This window comes from Phacochoerus africanus, chromosome 3 (genome assembly GCF_016906955.1).
Source record: "Phacochoerus africanus isolate WHEZ1 chromosome 3, ROS_Pafr_v1, whole genome shotgun sequence".
NCBI lineage: Eukaryota > Metazoa > Chordata > Mammalia > Artiodactyla > Suidae > Phacochoerus > Phacochoerus africanus.
The window spans coordinates 4,578,020-4,601,038 of record NC_062546.1 but is presented as its reverse complement, the minus strand read 5'-3'; the positions used below and the strand labels follow the sequence as shown (position 1 = coordinate 4,601,038).

At 53.7% G+C, this 23,019-nt stretch overlaps 1 protein-coding gene across 5 annotated transcripts in view; it reads left to right on the top strand.

The window, feature by feature from the left end:
• Positions 1–22,288, top strand: part of RAB22A (RAB22A, member RAS oncogene family) — a 51,066-nt gene extending 28,778 nt beyond the window's left edge. Inside the window, exons 3-9 of one of the 5 annotated variants that reach the window (XR_007133789.1) lie at positions 7,289–7,370; positions 15,173–15,244; positions 15,332–15,438; positions 16,059–16,168; positions 18,882–19,016; positions 19,584–20,232; positions 20,723–20,792. Coding sequence is in view for 2 of the 5 variants with exons in the window: in XM_047770786.1 (XP_047626742.1) it covers positions 12,602–12,730; positions 15,173–15,244; positions 15,332–15,438; positions 16,059–16,168; positions 20,723–20,820 (516 nt within the window). In the remaining 3 variants the exon portion in view is untranslated. Of the gene's footprint in view, positions 1–7,288; positions 7,371–12,540; positions 12,731–15,172; positions 15,245–15,331; positions 15,439–16,058; positions 16,169–18,881; positions 20,233–20,722 lie in introns of those variants that run through there. The other 4 variants (XR_007133788.1, XR_007133787.1, XM_047770785.1 and 1 more) reach the window with 4 other exon arrangements.
• The last annotated feature ends 731 nt before the right edge of the window (positions 22,289–23,019 follow it).

The window sequence follows — 23,019 nt, the reverse complement described above, 5'->3', positions numbered from 1 at the left end:
AGAAACCTTTATGGGCGTACATTGGGTGGCCTCCTAGGTGTCGCGGAGAGCGAAAGAAATGGCAGGCCCTGCTAGATTCTGCCACGGGCACCCGTGAAGGAGGGCGCAGGGGAGACAGGCTACCCACGCGCTTGTGCAGCCCTCGGCGGGTCTGACAGGAGCTGCGGGGCCGGGGAGGGGGGAGGGAGCCTTTGGGGACCCTGCCTGCTCCGCTCAGCCGGGCAGCGAGCCCTCCTGGCCCCAGCAGCAGTGAGGGCGCTTACAGCTCTTCTGGCCCAGCTCCTCTCACACACAGTCGCCTGAGCCGCCAGAAGCCCCCATCGCCTTAGAACCGTCCCTCTCACCAGCCGATGCCCTGTCCTTTCCTGTCAACGGCCCTGCCTTTCTCCTGAGTCCTGTCGGGCCTCCGGCTGGCTTCCAGCCTGGTTCCCTTTTCCCTCCCATTGCCGCCGTCTTGTCTGAGCTCTCCCAGGGCTTCGGATTCCCCAGGTTTTGCCTGGACACCCGTCTCCACCTGTGCCCTGCAGGGGCCTTGTTACAGACATCCACCTCACTCATCCTCGGGCTGCCACGGACTCGGCGTCGGGCAGAAAGACCCCAAAGGCCTGTGGTGCGCCCCCAGAGTTCACCTTTCAAGCAGGTCTGATAGCATCACCCCTCCCTGCCGGTGTGGAGGGGGGGGCTCCCCTTCACTTTCAGCTGTCTTTTCCAAAACAACCCCTGTGAGATGACTTTAGATGGGCACAGATAAGCATTTTACATTTATGTTGTTAAGTATTTTATTGTCTGTTAAGAAAAATAAAACTAGTCCACGAATGCTGTTAAGTTTTTAATTTTACCAATATTATTGCTTAGACAAATTTCAGTTTTTTTTTAAAAAAAAAAGTGGGATTCTTTTTGTGGCTCAGCAGTTAAAAACTGGACTTGGATCCATGAGAACGAGGTTTCCATCCCTGGCCTGGCTCAGTGGGTCAGTTGGGGATCCAGCAATGCCATGAGCTGTGGTGCAGGTTGCAGATGTGGCTTGGATCCCGCGTTGCTATGGCTGTGGTGTAGGCTGGCAGCTGTAGCTCCGATTCAACCCCTGGCCTGGGAACCTTCATATGCCAAGGGTACAGCCCTGGGGAGGAGAGGGGGAAGTGATCTTTTTTTACACTATTCAGTAGTAAGTAATACAGATAAACACAGATATGACAGAAGTGGTGACAGCAAGGCCCTGGCCTCTGGGGAGATGTCAGCTTACAGGAAACAGGGCCTCACAGCGTGAGACACTCAGCAGTGTTGAGATGCGGCATCTCATTGATTTTCATCACCTCTGTACCCAGCCTGTCCGGAGCCCTTTCTGTGGTCACCCTGCTTCACTCGCTGCCCCGCCCCACCGCGCACTCACCCAGTCTCACTCTGCAGAACCACTGGGAGTCTTGCATGTTCACCACCCTGTGCTTTTGCTCTTGCTGTTTCTCTTTAAGGAACGTGATCCACCACCTTGGGTCCTGCTGCTGGACATCTGCTGCTGAGCATCCGCTTGGCAGACTCCCCCCTGAAACATCTGACTTCAGGTCAAACTTCAGCTCTTCTCATGAAGCCCTCCCTAGTGTATTAGTTTCCTATTGCTGCTGTAACAGATGACTGCAAACTTAGTCACTTGCAAGAGTGCCACTTATCATGGTTCTGGAAGTTAGAAGTCGTAACCTTCACGGGGGTGTGGGGGTGATTGGCTTCCTTGCCTTCTTTTAGTGGCTGGACTTTTCATCGGTCTTTCCTCTGGCTTCCGTCACCTGGCGTCACTGCTCCCTTGGATCCTTTTTTTTTTTTTTCAGTATAGACAGTCTTTTTTTTTTTTTTTTTTTTGTCTTTCCAGGACCGCACCCACAGCACATGGAAGTTCCCAGGCTAGGCGTTGAATTGGAGCTACAGCTGACGGCCTACACCACAGCCACGGCAACACCAGATCCTTAACCCACTGAGCGAGACCAGGGATCGAACCTGCAACCTCATGGTTGCCAGTCAGGTTCATTAACCATTGAGCCGTGACAGGAACTCCGGTGTAGACAGTCTGTATTGACAGGTGTGAAGAGTGCAAGACGGTAACAAATCCAGAAGGGTGGGAGAAGTGAGAGGACGGTAACCAGCCAGTGGGGCGGGAGCACTTGACCTAGGCCACTTTGGGCCCAGCGCCCCTGGAGAACAAGCTCCCATGTAGGAGGGCTCCTGGCCACACAAGAAGGGACCAGCACCCCGGAAGGTGCCTTTCAGCCACCATCAGGGCACAGGAGTTGGTCTCCACTTCCTTCTTCCATCACCTTTTTCTCTGGCTCCGACTTTTCTTGGTCTCCTTACAAGGGCCCTTGTGATTACATTGGCCCCTGGATCATCTAAGATCCTCGTCCCATCCCAAGATTCTGCAGCTAATTGCATCTTTAAGGTCCCTTTCACCGTGGAAGTACCATCTTCACAGGGTCTAGGGCTGGGCTGGCGGGGAGGGCATCTTCCAGCCTCCCACCACCACGCTCCCGGGTCCTTAGACTACGCTTTACCTCTGTGTTCCTGCAGCTCTGTCCCTCCTGTATCTGCTCGAGTGTCTGCCTCACAACTGCGTGCTCGCCAGCCGGTCCTCCCACTGTGAGCCTCCTGGGCAGGGCTGGGCTTACCCTGCTGGCACTCCCACCACACAGAGGAAGGCACGTGCTGGAGGAGGTAGAGCCACCAGTGCAAGATGGGCCCTGCAGTGCTGTGGCCCCAGGGACAGGCTCGGGGGCCCAGCAGCAGGCGTGGCTTCTAGCTGTGCCCCTCGCTTGCTCTGTCCCCTCATGTTGTGATGATGAACTGAGCGCAGCCCAGGGGCTCATGGTAAGGACCAGACAGGGACAGGGGGCGTGCTGACTGCGGCGAGAGCTCGGCTGGGGCAGCTGCTGCCGTCGTCCTGGTGTTGGTTGGGTTGTACACGGTGCGAAAGGCTTTCCCATTCTGTACACGATTCCTGACAAACAGAAGGAGAGGCTAAACCTTTAGGTTTAAAGTATGGAGATTCCCAGGCTAGGGGTCGAATCGGAGCTGTAGCTGCCAGTCTACACCACAGCCACAGCAACGCAGGATCTGAGCCGCGTCGGCAACTTACATCACAGCTCACGACAACGCCGGCTCCTTAACCCACTGAGCGAGGCCAGGGACCGAACCCACAACCTCATGGTTCTTAGTCGGACTCGTGAACCACTGTACCACAACGGGAACTCCAGGAAAGACGTTCTTAAAACACCTCGTAGCAAGTGCTTGCACTGGGATCACGCACTCCAACCGAAGATCATGCCTCCTTGGTGAGCGTGAACGTCATATTTTTAGAGTGTCGTGAAAAATGGAGAAGTATATGGAAGGCATTCTAGCTTTAGGAAATAATGCTAGTAGGGGGTTTAGATTAAAGAGGTAATAAGATCTGCCTCGGCAGAGTGAAGAGAGATGGTTTAGTAGTGAAAAATAAGGTTATCAGACAAGTAAATGGCAGGCTGCAAAATAAAAATGTGTCATTTGGATGGCAGGAAGCCATTGCCTGTTTTTCAAAGAGCAAGATATTGACGTTCTCATACCCTCCGCATCATTGAACTTGAACGTTGTGGGAGTGTCCTGGAGTTGGAGTGACGGGAGAGAGAAACTGTAGTAGCCACACTCGAAGATTAGGGTCCAAGTTATGAATTTATTTCAGGGGTTGAGGTTCCAGTGTAGATTAAATGTAAAATGAAGAACCAGACGGTTGTATGAGATTGGATGGACGTTTCAAAGGACCAGGCTTCGCTGCAGACCAGTGCGTGTTGGGCGGGCGGGCTGCTGATGGAGAGGCGGGAGGGAGGACTGTGGCGCGCGGGTGATGACGTGGCGCGACGGCGGCGCTGAGCCGAGGTCAGGAAATGTGGACGCGCACTGAGACTGCAGGACGGGGTTCACTCAGTGAGCCGCGCGGGAGGCCTCCTGCCCAGGGCCGGCCAGAGCCAGAGCTCCGCTTGGGAGAGACCACAGGCATCCCTCGCTCCAGGCCCGACCCCCAGTCCCCGTGTCGCCAGGGTGTAGACCGGCCGAATCCAGATGCCGACCGGAGGAGGAAATGGTTCCTAGAGGTGTGATTGGCCAAGACCTCGGGCTCTCGAGAGTCAGCAGAACCACACCCCTCACGGCCTGGAGGCCTCACACCCGGCTGAGGAGCCGCGGCCTCGGACTTCGGACTTCGGAAGCTCGTCTCACTTTACGCCTCAGGGAGTGCTTGGCCGGACGCCCTGGAGCAGTGGGTGGAATGGAAGTGCGCTTCATGGCGACACGGTCAGAATTCCGGGAGAGCCAGAAGAGAGGAGAAAGATACCCGTTCACGGGAAGACGTCCAGCAGGGTTCCTGCCTTCCTGGCACTTAACTTCCTCATGGTGTGTCAGGCATAGAACCGAAACTTTAAAAATGAGCAAGGCAACCAGTCAGGCATTGTGCAGCCCTCACAGCGTGTGCTTGGAGGACAGAACAGGCTGATGCGTGTGCTGCAGAGTGGGAGGGCTGGCGGGGCAGGCTGCTGCCCTGGGTGGACAGCGCGGGTTTCTCTGAGGGTGGCGGCTGAGCAGGCCCTACAGCGGGAGGCGTGTTTAGCCAGGAGCACGCGTTCAAGGAAAAGGAACGGTCGGCTTGAAGGTGGGGACGGGGACAGGTGGAAGGCTTGGAGTCTGGGAGGAGGAGGCCAGTCTGACCACTGCCATGGCCCCGGGCAGGGTGTGCTGGGATCAGGAGCAGGGCAGTGGTGACAGGCGAATCCAAGAAAGACGTCCCGACGTGTCGGCGCCAGAAAAGTGGAAATCACAGCTGGTGTGAATGGAGATGGGCTTATTCCCAAGTTGGGAGGGTTGACTGGGGCATATGTTGGGGACCTTAAGGCTTGTAACCTGTTTGCTCTGAGAAGACTGTAGAAAGAGGGCCCGCAGGAAGGGGTATGGAGCTGGGAAACAGTTGTGAGCATCTGGAATAGGCGCTCTGTGGAGTAAGAGGCCTGGGGCGGGTCCAGCCGAGGTAGGACAGGCTTCATCACCACCGGTCCGCAGAGCTCCGTGACGTTCCTCCAGCAAAGCAGCCACCCACTCTGTGCAGAGAAGCAGGAGGAGAGGCTTTTCTGGGTGTTTGAGACAGAGGACAGACGAGATTCCTAAAGAACTGGTTGTGTGGGCGAGAGATGCTGGTGATGAAAGGACAAGAGGCCCGCAGAGACCAGGGTTCCCCCGGCAGGGAGCTTCGGACCCAGCGGACCTCAGTGTAGATGGAAGGAGATGGGTTGAGAGTGACTGTCGGGGCGGGGGAGAGAGAAGGGTGGTCTGGGGTCACAGACAGGAAGCTGGGTTTAATCTTTGAAGGTACTTAAGTGACAGCTGCCATGTTGTCCTTCTCCTCTTGTCTGAGTGTTGACTCCATGCTTTCCCTAAAGGGGACGCGGTTGGCAGGTAGGTTGAACTTCAGGGACTTCTGATCTAACAACGAAGCATCTCCTTTTAGCTGTCTTGTGTACGCTTTCTCGGCCTCAGGTCTCCTTGCGGCGTGTCTCTCCCCTTGTTCTCTGAGCAGCCAAAATGAAGGTGTTGGTTGCACTGGCTCTGTTAATAGGCCTCTGTCAACTGCCTGTTGTCACTTCTAAATCTAACACCGCAGCCGTAATTGATGGAGTTGAGTTGTAAGCTTTTAGGACTAATTGCAAAGCCTAAACCAAAACATTCTCCCGAGTTGCCCTTAAATAATAATAATACTAATACCACGTGGAGGTAGAGTACCTTACAGTTTGCACAGCACTTCCACATACATCATATCATTTAATCTTCACGATAAATAAGGCTTTTCGAATGCGTAGATCTTTCCTAAAGTGAGAAATCACGTTGTACGTCCTGATTTAATCATGGCAAGTCACCGCAAGTTCTGATGTGATTAGCGTTTACTGAGCACCGTCCGTGGGGAAAGCACTTTACTGAGGATGCTGCGGGCGAACCTCCGGTAGATAAATAGCCCGCAGGATGGGGTCCCGTCTCCCAGCCCCCTCCCCCTCCTCATCACAGTCACTGTCTGGGAGGCTCCCTGCTAAAGCGTGAATTTATATAAATACTTCTAGGAATTCATTGTATCAGAGTTCAGATTTTTAAAACGAACGATTCTGATACTTCTGTAAGCGCAGTAATGCCTCAGAAAATCATTCTATTGATTTTGTCTTGTACTTTCTGGAAAGTTATGTATCTATTACTTGAATCTCAGAGATATTTCAGATGCAGCGTATTTGAAAATGTCCAGCCCTTGAGTCCGTCGTCCTGATTAGGATGACGAGGGTTTGATTCCCGGAGTACAGCTGGGCCCTTGGCCCCAGGAGGCTTGGGCAGCAGGAAGGAAGACAGAATCCTCGCTGGGATCTTGGGCCAGACTGGGGTGTGTGGAGGAGCCAGGACTCAGGAGGGAGCTTTCTGGGTGAGATGGTATTGGAGCTGAGTGCAGGCCCAGGGCAGGACTTGCAAAGCTTTATTCAGGAGCCCCTGCAGTGCCCAGGTACGTGTTGTGGGCCACTGTGGCTCCTCTGAGAGTCTCCAAAAAGCATGAGGCCCCCAAATACCGGGATCCCCGCCTTCAAGGCCTTGGGCAGAGTGGTCCCTCGGGGCGAGCCTGTGGCCTGCACGGCGGCGGCGTCACCCGCCTCCCCATCGAGGGCTGGGCAGGCCCGGGGCTCTGACGGGGCCATAGGACAGCTGAGGGGCTGCTTCGTGGCCCAAACACAGAGCGCTGCCGGGGCATCGCGTCTCTGGCTGTCTCCCTGCTTCTGGATCGGCGTCTTCATTTTCCTCACTCCCGTGTTACAGCAGCTCCTGCACGGTCCTGTGAGTAGGAAGGGGGTGAGGACAAACCCCGGGGCCTAAGATCCTCGTGCACTCACTTCCTGGCCACTCGGGTGTTTGGAAGCGTTTTCCCATGGTGCCCTCTCTCCCAAACAGCTTCCTTACGTTACTCGGGAGGCTCCTGTCTGGATGGTCATCAGTTTGGCTCTCGGTGCCTTGACGTGGAGCTCCGGCGGTCCCCAGCCAAAGGACCCTTCCGTCTTTGTGCCGGCGGCCGGTGTGCCCAGGGCTCTATTTGACCCAGAACGTGCAGCCACATCTGAGCCTCTCACCCGCGCCCCCAGGGGCCCGCCGTCGGGCTGCGGCGTGGAGGGAGCGTGAGCGCCAAGTCTCGGCGGTGTTCCAAGTGGGGCTGGTGACGGGCTTTGCATTACTGTGTTCTGACCACCGAGGTCTCTCTTTGTAGGGCATCCTTTATGACCAAGACTGTCCAGTACCAGAATGAGCTACATAAATTCCTCATCTGGGACACAGCTGGACAAGAACGAGTAAGTCCCTCTTTCATTTACTACGTGTTTCTCTGAGGCCCAAATCAAAGCTCCCACAGAACTGCCGGTTCCTGCCCTTGGCGTCGCTTCCTTCCTTCCTCTGCGCCAGAGTCGCGTTGGTGTCCATCCTCCAGCGCCAGCCTTTTTCGTTTCCGTCAGAGCCACCGAGTCCGCGATGGAGAGCGTGATCCAGAGCACCGAGGGTGTTTGCACACTTTTTAGTGTCTTCCCGTAAACGCCGACTAACAGGCCTGCTAAAGTCCCGCTCACGGCATCGTGTGTGATTTGGGGCTCCGTCCTCTAGCAAAGACAGAAGAGAATTAGCGGGAGAAAAGGGGAGAGTCAAGCACAGCTCAGGTGCAGCTGCCTTTTAAAAGCTAAGGAGGGAACTGTACCATGTGTAAAGGTTGAGACTTAAGTGAAGTGGGTGAGCTCACACACTGCGGTGCCACAGACACCTGATAAACGCCCGACGGTAAAACTGTCCAGGGCGGTTATCTGCCTGAGGAGGAGCCAGAACCAGAAGTAGGGCCGGGGCCGCAGCCTCACCGTGCCGAGTGGGATTTGGTGCAGCCCACCCAAACCAAATGGGCAGGAAGGCAGGGAAGGGACCAGACACTTGCCTGCCGCCTCCTCTGCCCTCTGGGCCCTGACTCTGATTTCCTGTCGAGGTTTGTCTGGCAGCTGCCCCATTATTCAGCCGCTGTTTAATTTTGTTTTCAAACAGTGCCATCAAAACAGGCCATCTGATGGATGTACAGTGCTATCTTAAGCGCTTAAAAGTATGGCAGAAGTAATCAGGAGAAGGAGTCTGTTGTCACAGTCTTATCTGAGACAGCATGGATGCTGCGTACACTATAAAGTAGGACCAGAATCATCACAGACAAATGGAGCAGAAGCAAACAAGCCATCACTGTTGTCCTAGACGGACACCGTGCATTCGTACGGACGTGCCGTCCTCAGCTCGCTCGGCTGGGTTTCTTCTGTGTTTTCTCGTGGTGGATGGCCTACCGTGTGTCCGGTGCCTCACCTGAGACGCACCGGCTTCGTGTCCCCATTCCCCGCTGCTCCTGCGCTGTTTGGGCTGTGCTTCTCTAGGGGGGCAGGCCTTTGCCAACCATCCCCCTGATCCTGCAGAAGGGCCGCTTCCCACCAGGGCCTCCTGAGTAGACCCCCGCTCACAGCCCCGGCATCACCTCCCGTTCGCCACGAACCCGTGGCTCTTCACATGAGCGATGCATAAGCAGCCTTTTGCTGGGTCCCAGGATGTAGTTACTCCTTCCCATATATTCGATGGTACAGCAAAGCCCTCATCATAAAGACTCACGCGATAACGTAGATCCCGCTATGCTTTGAATCAGAGCCCGTCTGGGTGGACACTGTGATATATAACGCCTCTGTTTTCCAGAACATAAAAAAGAACAACACGAGGGTTTATGTTCCTGTCTTACTGCCGCCGTAGTAGCAGGATTCTGCTAAGTTTTGTAATTAGCTGGTTTGCCTGCCTCCTATTTCCTGCTCCTAATTGATTCTGCACCAGGAGTAGTTGCTCTGAGATGCACATCTGCCCCCCGCCCCCCGCCTGAAGCTCCATCACTTAAGCAGCCAGGGGCTCGGCTGGCACAGGGAATGTAAATGAGGCAGGCAGGGCTCTGGAGAGCTGCTGCAGTCGGGAGAGAGGCCAGCGGCGCACCCGCTCCAGCTGCTGGTTGCCAAGGGGAGAGTTCAGGTCCAGGGTTGCCAGGTCACAGCGTTTAAGAGGAGCTGAACATCTGACAGCCCATCGCAAACCGAAATGCCAGCCGCGGAGATCACGTGGGCGCCTCTGCCGGCTGTCCTGGGCAGGGCCTTGCGGGCCCTGACAGTGCCTCCCTCAGCCAGATGGTCCGTCTTCATCTCGCCCCACCCATCTGTCCTGCAAGACCGGATGGCCTAGCCTTCCCCAGGGTGCCGGGCAGGTCCGTGCCCTCAGACGCTCGTCCTGTCGGTCCCTCTGCTTGGAATGCCCTTCCTGCCCCGGGATTCTTCAGCCTTCAAAACCCTCACCTGGAGTTCCCATTGTGGCACAGCGGAAACGAGTCTGACGAGCATCCATAGCCATGAGGCCGCAGGTTCGATCCCTGGCCTTGCTCAGTGGGTTAAGGATCAGGCGTTGCCGTGAGCTGTGGTGTAGGTCACAGACGCAGCTCAGATCCCATGTTGCTGTGGCTGTGGTGCAGGCCGGCAGCTCCAGCTCCAATTAGACCCCTAGCCTGGGACCCTCCATGTGCCGCAGATGCGGCCCTAAGAAGACAAAAAAAACAACCCTCATCTGAGGGTCCCTTGGGAGGGGCTCTCCTCACCCCTGCTGTTCTCAGACAGCCCGCCGCCGCCTCGCTCGGACCTGCATCGGGAGGTCCTCTCTGACTCCATCCCCTCCACACACCCCAGCCTCCACAGTGGCTCGGATCCACTCGCACCTGATCTGAGGCTGGGCCGCCCTCCCGCTCAGCTCCAGCCTCCCTGCGCCCCCGCAGATGCGCCACGGTCTCTGTCAGTCAGGGCTCCGCACATCGTGTCCTGTACTGAACTCTCTCTTCGTGGCCCCCTACCAGCCTTCTCGTCTCGGCTCAGTGTCCCACCCTCTGAGTCTCCCCTAAGCCCTCGCATCTATGCCCTAAGTCCATTTCCCCCGGACCCTCACTGCAAGTAGTAATGAGCTGGCTGTCTGCATCCCTTTACTGCCAGGCTCTCCCCATAGACCAGACCATGAGAGCAGGGACCACAGCGTCTTGTTCGCTGCTGTATTCCCAGGGCCCGGCACAAAGCCTGACCCGGCGTCGGTGCTCAGATGTTGGCTGGACCAGTTAGTCAGTGGACTCTGCGGTGCACTTCCTCGAATCCTGGGACTGTCACCTGCTTCCTTGTTTATCTCGTGTTAGACTGTGAGCCCGATGGGGGCAGGGACATCTTCGTGTCTGTGCTCTCGGCCCCTGGCGCCCAGGCGCCAGCCCTACTTGGGCCCAGGTAAGGGGGCCAGACCCTCTACCCACTTTAACGTGTGGTGTGCGTATCGCACGCCTCAACTGATGCATTTCTGGTATTTGCATATTTATGATTCCGTTCTCTGTAGTAATGAGATTTGTAACGGAACCAGAAGTCACCATAAAATGACAGTCCTTTAGGATAAACTGACCATTCGAACGTCCTCCGCCTTCGATGCTCACGTCTGTGACTGTGCCTGGTTTTCCCAGACCCATCATCTTTCTCATGGTCCAGTCGCAGGCGATTGTCAGGTGATTTGATTAAGTCCGTGAAAGTGACTTTAGAGAACGTGGCGCGGCAGATGTCATGCAAAGCCGTGGATGGTAGGGACCTTGTTAAATTAAGTGAGAAGAGCACCTCTGGCCAGAATGATGACCCAAGGGCTTCGGAACGTGGTGATTGTGCATCGGAAGGCTGAGAGGCCGCGGGGCAGCTGATGGAGTCCTCAGATATTTTGTAAAAATTCCCTTGTTATGGTAGGACTAGGAGAGACAAGCATGAAATGAAAGGCAGAGAGCGTATGGTGCCAGCACGTGGTTTATCAGAAGAATCACAGTCATCAATCCACTTTGATTCGGTGTTCATTCAGGAAACTAGCTCCTGGCTGCATTCATAAGCCTCAATTTTTTCGAATACCAGTTAGATTGAAACTTGTTTTCATAATTTTTTTTCTTCAGATAGAGCCTCGGTGAGGCCTTTTCATCCCGATTTGCTCTCCTAAGTGACTTCACTGTTAAGTGAACTTTCCCCCTTTGTGACGGACTTACCCTCCCACAGATGACAATCACACATCACCTCTGAACAAAACATTCAAAAACAGCTATCTGAAGGCACTGCCAAGCGACCAGATGTGGCCAAGGACTGAGAAAGGATGACATTGGGTGAGACTCACGTTTTCTCACTGAATGAGAAAACCCCGAGCTTTTTCTGGAGGGCACGCCCCAGACCACGGGCCCAGGTTAGCTAGGACTCCTGCAGAAAGATCCCCTATTTTTAGCTTGCACTATTTGAGGACACAGTTGAAGGTTGCTAGATCAGCAGGAAAAAGAGGAGGCATACCCCAGAAAGATGGCTCCACCAAGGAGAGAAGCCCCCAAAAACCTGCTTATAAATTCCCCACAGGGCTTTGCTGAGCCCCCGAATCGTTAGTGCACGGGGAGACACGAAGAGGGCCAGCAGAAGCCAACGGCCCGAGGGGGTGACAGGATTGAGCAGAGCTGCCGCTCATCCCAGGAAGGGAGAGTAGAGTCCAGTCCTGCCGCCCTACCGGGAACAGAGACGCCTCGCTTCCCCTACAGGTTTAGAAGGGCGTGTCTTAGGAGGGGGACGGCGCCCTGGGCCTGGGCCGACAGACAGACCCGAGCAGACCCGCCCTGACCACGTGTAAAACCAGTCTCGGGTGAGTGGGCAGTAGTTTAACACTCTCCAGAGAAGATGATGGAAACCAGATCGTTTAAATATGTTCCAGGGTTCAAAAGACAAGGAGTCAGTATCTACGTAACTGCCGATGGGGAATCGCACACAGAATGACAACTAATAATCAAACGGAGATGCCCAAACTGGAAACAGTAATTTTTAACATGAAAAAGCCACTGGATAGGTGACAAAACAAACCAGAACAGAAAGCGGGAGAAATGTGAACGTGGTCTTAGTACCATAGGATCAAATTCAGACAGTCTAACAGGGGCACCTAGAGACCCAGAAGTTGTGGGGGTGGGGGGGGGGTAGCAGGAGGGACAGAAACAAAGACATTTTGAGAAATAATGGCTGAAATTTCCCCAGATTTTGGTGGACCATATCAATTTACAAATCCACAAGTTTAGCAAACCTATAAATACAAAGAAAATCGCATCTAGGGTCCATCATAAGCAAATTGCTGAAAACCAAAGCTAAAGAGAAAAATCTCGAAAACAGCCAAAGGTAACAGTATAGACACCATACGTACAGGGACACCAGCGTGAGTGAGGGCTGACTACTCACGGAGACAGTGTATCTTTAATGTGCCCAGAGCCAGAGGCCCCTTGTGGCTCAGGTTAAGGATTCAGCATTGTCACCGCTGTGGCGCGAGTTCAGTCCTTGGCCTGGGAGCTTCCGCATGCCTCAGGCACAGCCAAAAAGAAAAAATAAACTTAGAAAAATGAAGTGTCGAAAGCAGAAAAAGAAAATAGTGTCAGTCTGCCAAAATTATCTTTCAAATATGCAAAGTAATGACACTTTTAGGAGAAGAAAAGCTGAGTGGATTTGGTAGCAGCCCCAGAAAGTTTTTCAGGCTGAAGGGAAACGATACCACATGGCAACTCAGATCCACGGGAAGAAATAATAACCACTGGAAAATGGTAAATATAAAAATCAGGCTTTTTTTCTTCCTATTTAAAAGATCACTGCTGGGAGCTCCCGTCTTGGCTCAGCAGTGACGAACCCAACTGGTAATCCATGAGGACATGGGTTCGATCCCTGGCCTCGCTCAGTGTGTCAAGGATGTGGCGTTGCCATGAGCTGTGGTGTAGGCCGGCTGCTACAGTTCAGTTCAACTCCTAGGCTGGGAAACTCCATGTGCCGTGGGTGTGGCCCTAAAAAGACAAAAATATAAATAAAAGGCTACTGCTATTTAATGCAAAAATTATATTGGCTTGTATGCTTTGTAGTATAGATGTAAAATGTTTGCCAACAGAACGAAAGACAGTGGGTAAAAGAAATCTTGCCGAGGTCTGATCTTTTACATGAGTGGTGCATTTTTAAACTCTGAAGTCAGTTTTGAGAAAGGTATGTTGTAATTACAAGAGCAGCCACTTAAATGACACAAGAAGGTATAGCAAAAAAGCCAATGGTTAAATCAGTATGTTAAAAATGAATACTGGAAAATAACCAGTTAATGCAAAAGAAGGGCATTTTGTTTTGTTTTTGCTTTTTAGGGCCTCAGGTGCAGCACAAGGAAGAACCCAGGCCAGGGGTCGAATTGGAGCTGCAACCAGCCGGCCTACACCCCAGCTCATGGCAGCACCAGATCCTCAACCCACTGAGCAGGGCCAGAGATTGAACCCGCATCCTCATGGATACTAATCTGGTTCATTTCCTTGGACCCACAATGGGAACTCTAAGAACAGGTCTTTTGGGGTTTTTTCGGTGGAACAAAAATGTAAGGCAAATAGCAAAATGACAGACCTAATGTTAGTAAAAAGCAAATGTATCAGCAAGTACATGAAATGTAAAGGAGCTAAACATGCCACTTAAGAGGCCGAGGTTGTCAGATTGAATCAAAAATCAGGATCAAGCTTGTTTGAGAAAACAGTCTGAAAAGTTATCCCTGACGGATTGCCCTTCTGTGCGCCTGAGATTAACACAACTTTGTGAATCAACCACATTCCAATAAAAATTTTTTTAAAGAGAAAAAAAAAATGAGGATCAAAGAGTGTGCTGGTTATAGGAGGATTACCTTAACTGTAAGGCCAGAGATGGCTTGAAAACAAGAGAATGAGCGAGGGTATTCTGTGCAGATCATAAACAAGAGAAAACCGCTGTGGTCGTGTCAAGATCGGTACATAGCCATAAAACAGCCTTGAAAACAGGGTTGCTGTGACGGATTGAGCAGGGACATGAGAAGAGGCGCGCTGGGGACGTTCCACGCTGATGGAGATGTTTTGTCTTTCGGTGGGATGGTGTTTACATGGATATACACATGCATGCATGTCACTTGACCGCAGCTTAAGGCCCGAAATCAAACTTATCTGGGAGTTCCTGTCACGGCTCAGCGGTAATGGACCTGACTAGGACCCATGAGGATGCAGGTTCAAGCCCTGGCCTCGCTCAGTGGGTTAAGGATCCGGCGTTGCCATGAGCTGTGGTGGAGGTCACAGACACGGCTCAGATCCCATGTGGCTGTGGTGTAGGCCGTTGGCTGCAGCTCCAATTTGACCCCTAGCCTGGGAACTTCCATAAGCCGCGGGCACGGCCCCAAAAAGCCAGAAAATCTACATCTGTAGATGTTGGCATCACCTTCACTGAGCGGGGTGCTCAGCAGCACCTGCAAATGCCCAGGAGCCAAGGGCGGCTGGGGAAAGCGCTTCCCATTTCCCACCTCACACCCCGTAAGAGACATGGGCCGCTGAACCAGCCTCGCTGTTGAAGGAGTTGCTCCTTCCCTCTTCCTTCTCTCCCTTCCTGGATGTGTGGGGGAGCGGGTGATCGGCAGCCGGGCGACCTGCACGCAGAGTTACGTTCATGTAGGTGAAATGAGATATGTACCCGCAGTGGGAAATTGCCACGTGCGTGGAGATAGCAGCACAATGAGTTAGAGGCCCACGCGTTGTGGATGTAAATGTGTGCTTGTTTCTGGAGCACAGGCAGCGTTTAGGTCACAGGGTCATCTGTGCGACACCCGGATGCAGCCGCTTCTCCGGAGAGCGACTTACAGCGTTATTTCTGTCTCCTTGAGAGTTGGGAAGTCAAAGTTTAAAGGACTGTTGAACAAATGCATTTGGGAGTTATAACATTGAGTTCAATTAAAAAGCCTTTTTAGCTGAAACAATTGTTTATAGCACCATATTTAATTCCGATAAAACTGTATGCTAAACTACCTTCTGAGAGGCATTGCAGCATTACATTAGAAGTTTTTGCCTTTGGTAATTACTGGTTCATTTGCTTTAAAGCATCATGTCATCTTCTTTGGCTTAAGAGAAAGAGTACCTTTTGTGCAGGGATAATGGGCTTAAAAGAGTCTAGTAAAAAAAAAAAATGTAACCAGTTTTCCCAATTTTGTTGTCGATTTTTCCTCTTTGCAGTTTCGTGCCTTAGCGCCAATGTACTATCGAGGGTCGGCTGCAGCTATAATCGTCTATGATATCACAAAAGAAGTAAGGCTTACCCTTTTCTCTAGACGGTTTTGAGAACTCTGTTTTGGTTGCTAGGGTCTCCAGTTGCTTTCTTCCTCTGTGTTGCAGGAGACATTTTCAACCTTAAAGAACTGGGTGAAAGAGCTGCGACAGCATGGCCCGCCTAATATCGTGGTCGCCATTGCAGGAAATAAGTGTGATCTTATCGACGTGAGGTGAGTGATTGGCGCAGGAGGTGGCGGTGCTGATTGTGTGTGTGCCTTTTCCTACAGAGCGATAGCCAGTATAAGAATCTTGCTTTTATTTTATCTCTGACATTGAAAAATTCCCCCGTGTTGTTTGGTTGGAGTCCCGAAGTTTCAAACTGAATGAAGAGTTCAGACATTTGGAGCTAATTAGATTGTATATCGAGACAGGTGTGTGATTTATTTCGGCGTCGGCTGCGTCATACTTGACATTATCTGAGATGAGTGCAGCCCTCGGCTCCCGTGACCTCGGATGCCAGAGTGAGGAAAGCGCGTTTGTTGGCAGTTTCTCTGGACCGCTTCCGTGCTTCCCGAAGGCAGGGCTGTGCTTTGAGGGGAGAGGCGGCCCGGGCAGTCTCTGACGGTCCCCTCCGCTGCCGTCGTCGCCCGTCATCTGCGTCAGGGTGCTCTGGGCTTTGGGTTCCTCATCCGCAGTAGTGGCAGGATGGGGAGGACCGCCTGTGTGGGCTCCTTCCCCAGCCGTGGCGACCCTCTCTGGCATCGTGAACCTGGGGAATTGCTGGGTGGCGGGGATCCCGTTAGGCTCTCGATGGGGCAGAATTTCTGATTTGTGATTTGTTGCCTTGCAGGGAGGTCCTGGAGAGAGACGCTAAGGACTACGCCGACTCCATCCATGCAATTTTTGTAGAGACCAGCGCAAAAAACGCCATAAACATAAACGAACTCTTTATAGAAATTAGTGAGTATCTTGTGCCTTACGGGTCTCCTCTGTGCACCGCAACTTAAGACAGAATTATCTTGCTGGGGAGAGTGTTCTCCGTATGTAGAGCAGTCTGGCCTCTGACAGAGTCCTCAGTGGAATGAGGTTTGGGGATTTAGGAGGGACGGCAGGTTTCACATCATGCCCTAACTGCCGGGGAGCTGCTGCTTGGCGACTGTGGCCCTTCTAGAAAGGATGTTGCTGCTGAATAAATAATGTTCAGGGCCTTGAGGACCTAAAAGCTGTCATCTCTCCCTCGCGTCTCTTTAAATGTGTTTCAATTAGTCGTCCAGAGTCATTGAAAATGAACCAAATAAATAAAGGGAGACGAAATGTGTGTGTAATTCCAGTGTGAGAGACCCTCGGAAGTTAACGCCAGGCACTTGCTCGTGAGAGGGGAGCCGGCGCCCCCCGCTCCTCCTTCCCTCTGGGAAGGGCAGTGCTGAGGCACTAGGTGGGGGAGAGGCTGCTGCATGGCTCGGGGAGCCTCCACAGGTTGCGTGTGTTCATTCATTTCATTCCAGTTCATCAGGATCATTCTTGAGGACTGTCCCAGGCTCAGGGGAGACGGCAGCCAGTTGTCACGGGTGTGGCCCCTGCTCTGCTAAAGCACATGTCCTCCTTTGGGAGGCAGACAAACTGTTAAGAGCCTTTCAGGTGATGAGCAGTGGCTGGAAGAAGACGGTAGAGGATGAAGGGAGAGAGTTTCTGCGGATGGTCAGGGAAGGCCTCTCGGAGGAGGTGACAGGGGAGCTGTGGCCTGACCGAGCAGGTGTGCCGAGACCTAGGGTTCCCAGTGAGTGAACATATCAGGCTCCCAGTGCAGGAGGGGAGAAAGCCAGTGAGCGAGGGGAACGTACTCATTCAGATCCATCCATCGTTCCGGGGAGATCCGAGAGGGCGGGAGGGCACCGGGCTGGCATGTAGAGGGAGGGCCATAAGCTGCCAGTGCCCAGTGGTGCCCTGCTCCACCAGTGGAGCAGGCCTGGGGCAGGTGGTGAGCCTTGAGGGGTGAGGGCCTGGGGGCGGGGCAGAACACCCAGGGGACCCCAACCGCTGGCACATGCAGGCCCAGCTCCAGCAGGTAGAGTGTAGGCCACCGGTTGCTCAGTTGCTGGGGTTGTTTTGCGTTGCTTTGGGGTTTTTCTGTGTGTGTTCATAAAGTAGTTTTAGTATTTTTTTTAATAATTCAGCGAATTTTGTTATGTTTATAGTTGAACAGCCATCACCACCATCTAATCTTGGAACATTTCCTCATTTTATTTTTTGATGTTTTTCGTTTGCTCAGAGACCAGAGATCTGGATTTTATGTAACGTGTCACACTGTGTAAATCTGGCCACTATTCAGATATTTTCAGAGTGCTGTGCAGGCCTGCCAAGCCGTCTGCCACCAGGGATGGCGAGGGCGCGCTGGTTTGCAAACTCTCGTCCAGCCCCTTCCTCTCAACATGAAAAAGTCGTGATTATGTATTGTCCTCCTGGATTATAAACAGCAGTTGCCCACATATGTTCTTGAAAGGGAACGTGAGGCCAGTCGGGAGTTTTTCGCAGTTCAAGCTCAAATATCTAAGTGTGGGGTGTCATGAGTGCTCAAATTATCACCATTTTCTAAACGTTCTTTACTCCCGCGGTATTAAAACAGGAAGGTAGTGAACTGTACCCACAGTGAAAATTGTTAAAGAGAACTAGCATGTACATACTCGTTTTAACTATAAAAAATAAAAAATACACCTTGAAAACGATGGGAAACTTGGAAGTACGTGGAGTTGGTCATTTACCGGGTGTTGTGAAGTTGCAGGCGCTCGGCGCCCGGGGGGTGAGCTCTTTATGGAAGGAGGACGTGCGGGCAGCAAGGTGCTCGTGTCAGGAGTGTCAGGAGCAGCGGGCGTCTAGGCGGTAGTCAGCCCCCCACGGAGACCCAACGGCGCCCCCGAGCCACCATCCTGAGTGCCGGCTCTTCCTCCTTTGCCCGTTTCTACACTTTACGTTGTTTGAAACGGGCGGGCGTTACTCGTGTGTGCCCGGCATCCTCGGCCACCACGCCCAGGTGGTAGCGCAGCTCAGAGTCACCGTCCTGGCTGAGGAGGGGGCGTCAGGGGCGGGCGGGGGGAGATGCAGCTGCCCGTTCCATGGATGGGGCACCCTTTGCGGTTTAGAGCGACGGCAGGTGGCACCTCTGCGCCCAGTGTGTACGGGGCACTCACAGTTTGTCAGGCGTGTCGAGTTGCCCGGTCTGTGGGTGTGCGTGCATCCCGTGCAGGCTTATGGGCAGACAGTCTGCAGAGTGGCTCCAGCCACTGCTGACGTTGACACCAGGGCTGTGAGAGTGCCAGTCACTCCCTCGGGGGCAGCCGGGGTAGGGATCCGAGCTTGGGCCAGGAGACGAAGTCCAGCGCCTTTCTGGAGGTCTGGTTGTACATTTCCGTAAGGTCCAGCTCTGCTCCCTTGTGTTGTTTTGCCTATCTTCCTGCTGGGCGTCTCTGCCTTTGTCTTAGCACGTGCCGTTCATTTTGGACGTGGGTGGTTTGTTCCGTCTGCCGGAGAGGCCTGCTCTGTGGCTTGACGTCCATCTTCGAATGGGCTCCTTTAGCGACCGGAGCTGCTCATCTGCGTGTAACCCGCGCTCTCCCTCTTTGGCCTCCTGGCGTGCCCTCGGGGCTCCTGTTAAAGACATCCTCGTCCTCCTCGCCAGGTCCCAGGCCGTGAAGATGCTCTCTGCTTTCTTCTAAAACAATACTTGGGAGGCGGCTCTGTAACAGCAGCTGTGTTTTCCGTATCCGTTTATTGGGAAATATGTCATGACAAGAAGATTCAGTAACGCTTTTAAGTAAGTTTGCAGGTCACTCACAACAGCACAGGCAGGCCTTTGAAAAGTGGCTGTGGGACATCCTGGGGGGACCCTTTCTAGCTGCCCCTACAGCCCCAGGTGGCATCCTGCCCACCCACTTTGCAGGGCGCTCCACACACTGGAGGCCCAGGCTGGGCAACCAGGGGACCCGGCAGCTGGCAGATTCCCACTCAGCCTTGTTAATGGCAAGATGCAGGTGTCCGTTTGCTCCGTGTTTTTCAAGCTGCCTCAGTGCCAGGTCTGTGCTGACAAGATGCTGGAAACATCAAGGTGGAGAAACGGGACCTCCTCCCTCGAAAGGCTTCGGGCCTGATTCGGGGGAGATGGTCGCGTGCGTACAAATATGTGACGACCCCTGCGCTGGCTCCCCGCCGCCCTCAGCATCGGAGGTGCCGGGCAGGGTTAGGAGGTGGGCGGGCGTCGGTATCCCTATCGGCTTTGTCCGGCGTTACCGGGCGGGCGGCGACTGCAGGTTTCTCTCGACCTTACATCCTGCTCCACGGAGCAGTCGAGTGAAGCCCGCTCATTCTTATGCATTGTTGGCAGGAGAACAGAGTGGTCCAGCCTCTTCAGAGAGCAATTTGGCAGCATCTGTCAAAACTTAAACTGCACGTCCTTCTTGCGTTTGTGCGAGACAGACAGCAGGAAGGCGGCGTCTGTGTCAGATCCTCCGCAGCAGAGCAGCGTCGCCGGCTCTTGCACGCCTGTTCGCCTGGCCTGCACACGCCCTCATTGGTTCGCAGAGACACCCTCTGCGTTGTTGTTAAGAACAGCGACGTCCTGGAAGCAAACTAAACACCTGTCCGGAGGAGGGCAGTCAGGCGAAGGAGGGCACCTGCGCAGGTGCAGGCTCGTGGCGCTGTCTCCGAGGGTGCTGTGATGGCACAGCCCCGGGGTGGATTAGGGGACAGCAGTATTTAAAGCACCTGGCTGGGTTTTAAGAACAGGGCGGGGCAGGGGCGTGGGTGTCTCTGGCGGTGGCCTCTGCCACCACACGGGGACAGACATGTTCTGATGGAACTTTGCAATATGTCATTTTTTTTTCTGAAGAAATTTGTCCTCAGTGCGGTGGGGGAGTCTTCCTTGGACCCCGGCACAGAAACAGGACACCTCTAGGAACACTGACGGCATCCGACAAAAGCCGGAGTCGGGTTAATAGTCCCGTGTCGAGTTCTTCATTTTGACAAATCCTGTGGTAAAGCTCTCAGATACTTGTTGGGTGAGGGCGTTACAGCCTGTGTTATCTTTGCGACTTTTCTGTAAATCTAACATGAGTCCAAAATGAAAAATTGATGAAACTTTTTAGATTTTCATGAGACCTGTCGCATTGCCTCTGTAAAATGGTTGTGTCTGAGAATGGAGCAGGTGGGGAAAGTTAAAGCTGGAAGTTCCTGTTGTGGCTCAGTGGAAATGAATCCGACTCGTACCCATGAGGACGCAGGTTCGATCCCTGGCCTCGCTCAGTGGGTTAAGGATCCGGCATTGCCATGAGCTGTGGTGTAGGTCCCAGTCGCGGCTTAGATCTGGCGTGGCCCCCTGTGGCTGTGGTGCAGGCCGGCAGCTGCAGCTCCGATTCAACCCCTAGCCTGGGAGCCTCCATCTGCGGCAGGTGCGGCCCTAAAAAGCAGCAAAAAAGAAAAAGAAAGTTAAAGCTCATTCCCTTCTCTCCTCTCTTCTCGGTGTAGGTCGAAGAATTCCATCCACGGATGCCAGCCCGCCGTCCGGCGGTAAAGGCTTCAAACTCCGGAGACAGCCTTCAGAGCCAAAGCGGAGCTGCTGCTGACGGAGCCTCGGCCTCCGGGCTCAACGATGAAGTAGGTGGTTCTGAAGGTTGGCAGGAGGGCTGGGGCCCTGTCACCAGGTGTCGCCCAGCCGATCATGGTTCTTCTCTGGGCACAAAGGATTCACAGAAATTGACCAGTTCCGTTTCCTCTCTGGAGACTGCAGCAGCGACCTTTCCGTCTGCGGACTCCTCTGTGTAAAGACTCTCTGGTGTTCAAAGGACTACATCGCTGGCTCTTGACCTGCTGAGAAGGAGGGCGTGATTGGCTGGAGGGTAGGGTGGCTCCTTGGGTAGTCTTGGGATCGGGACGTTAGGGGCGTCTGTAAAGGGAAGATGAGCACTTCGTGGTTCTCGAGGGAAAAACGACCCTGCGGAGATGGGCATTTCCTTGGGCTCCCGTCCCCCTGGGCGAGGGGGTTGTGTCATTCACGTGTGGTGGCTCTTCAGCAGGGGTGGAGGGGATGGCACTTACCCCCGAAGGGAGCACGGGCTCCTCATCAGTGACCCCACCCGCGGGGCGCATTGGCCCCGCCGCCGTCTCCAGAGCACCTTCCACTGAGCCCATCAGCCCAGGCCGCGCACAGTCCTGTCCCAGCAGCAGAGGCCTGGCTCCCTCCAGGCCTGCCTCTGGCCCTGGCATCTGTGGGTGTCACCAAGCACGCTCCTGGCACCTTGTTAATAAGTAAGCTCTCACCGTCAAGGCGGGGGTGGCAGAGAGGCTGCCTGGAGGAAACTGAATGGCACCTGTTTAAACTGACCAGCGATGGTTTAGAAAGAGAAGAAGCGAGAAAGGCAAGAAGTGGTGTAAATGCTCTCGATTTTTTATTGAACCGAATTATTTTGGGGGAAGCGATTACCTGTTGCTTAGCCTATGTAGAGTTGTAATCTGTATTTATGAGACCTCTGCTCACAGATGATAAATTATGTACATACACGAATAAATCCTGTGTTTGGTTCAGCATTCCCCTCACTCCTGCGGCCGCCCCCGCCTTGGCCTGTGCACCCCAGGCTCCTTGAGGCCCGTGGACACTGCTCAGAGCGCAGGTGCCGGGCGCCGGGCGCCGGGCTCACAGCCCCAGAGCTCCTCTGCCCTCCCTTCCCCCACCCCACCCCATCCCATCTGGAAGACCCCGGAGACGTTCAAGCCCATCTGGAAGTCCCCCTAAAGGCATTCGCCAGCTTGACAAGCCTGACCGGCCCTCCCTAGCCGCGGGGTAAAAAGATGAAGCTGCCCGCTTGGCTCACGTCCTTTCCCCGGTCTTGGTGATAAGCTGCTTTTAGCTTCGACCCAGGCCGACCGCAGCCCAGCTGTTTTCAGGGCGCTTTCCTTGTTAGCAGTGTAGCATGTCTTTCCTTTCCCTTCTTTTCCCCCTGCCTCTGCTAGTGGTTAACACGCTTCTCCCTCAGGGAGCCTAATGAGGTTTTAATATAATCTAAAAATAAAGCGCTGAAGTGAAGTTGGTGAAAATTCGTTCCTGGTCTCATTTGGCGCCTTCCACCCTGAGGACTGTAAGGGAAGGCAATTCACCAGATTAGATAGGAAATGAAACAGCTTGAATCTCCAACTGAATTGTGTTTTCAGAGCTATCCTTAAAGTGAACAGTCGAAACTTTGAAAAATAATTGTTCTTTCTTTGTGCCCCCCACCTGATCTGGATAGATTTTAATGGGAAAATTATAACTCAGATGAAGTGAAAAGCGATTCCCTTTTCCCTGGTGGGGAATCTTCAGCATTGGGAATTGTTTATTCTCTTATGGAGATGATATAGAAGGGCTGGAGGTGGTGAAAATTCTCGCGTCGTCGTTTGGGTGACTCTCCCCCCAGCCTCCTGCTCCCTTCCCAGCGTGACCCCGGCCCAGGCTCTGAGGACGAGCGCTGGCACTTGGCACCTGAGGGCTGGTTCACTTTCTCTCCCATACATCCAGATGGATCGGGCCTCAGACCACCGTCCGGTTTGTCCCCAGCTCTCCCACTGCCGGGCCTCTGTCTCCATGACAACAAAACAGAAACAAAGGCTGCTGGACTCGTGGCTGAGGAGGCAGTGCCTCTGTGCCCTTTCTGTCTCCTTTCACCAAAAGATGACGCAAATCTGTGACCTTCACATGTCCCCCCGCCGCCCCCTGAACCTGTCAGTCAGGGCGGAGGATCTCGTGGTGTCTGGGCACACAGGGAAAGGCAGCGTGTCACCGTCGCTAAGGC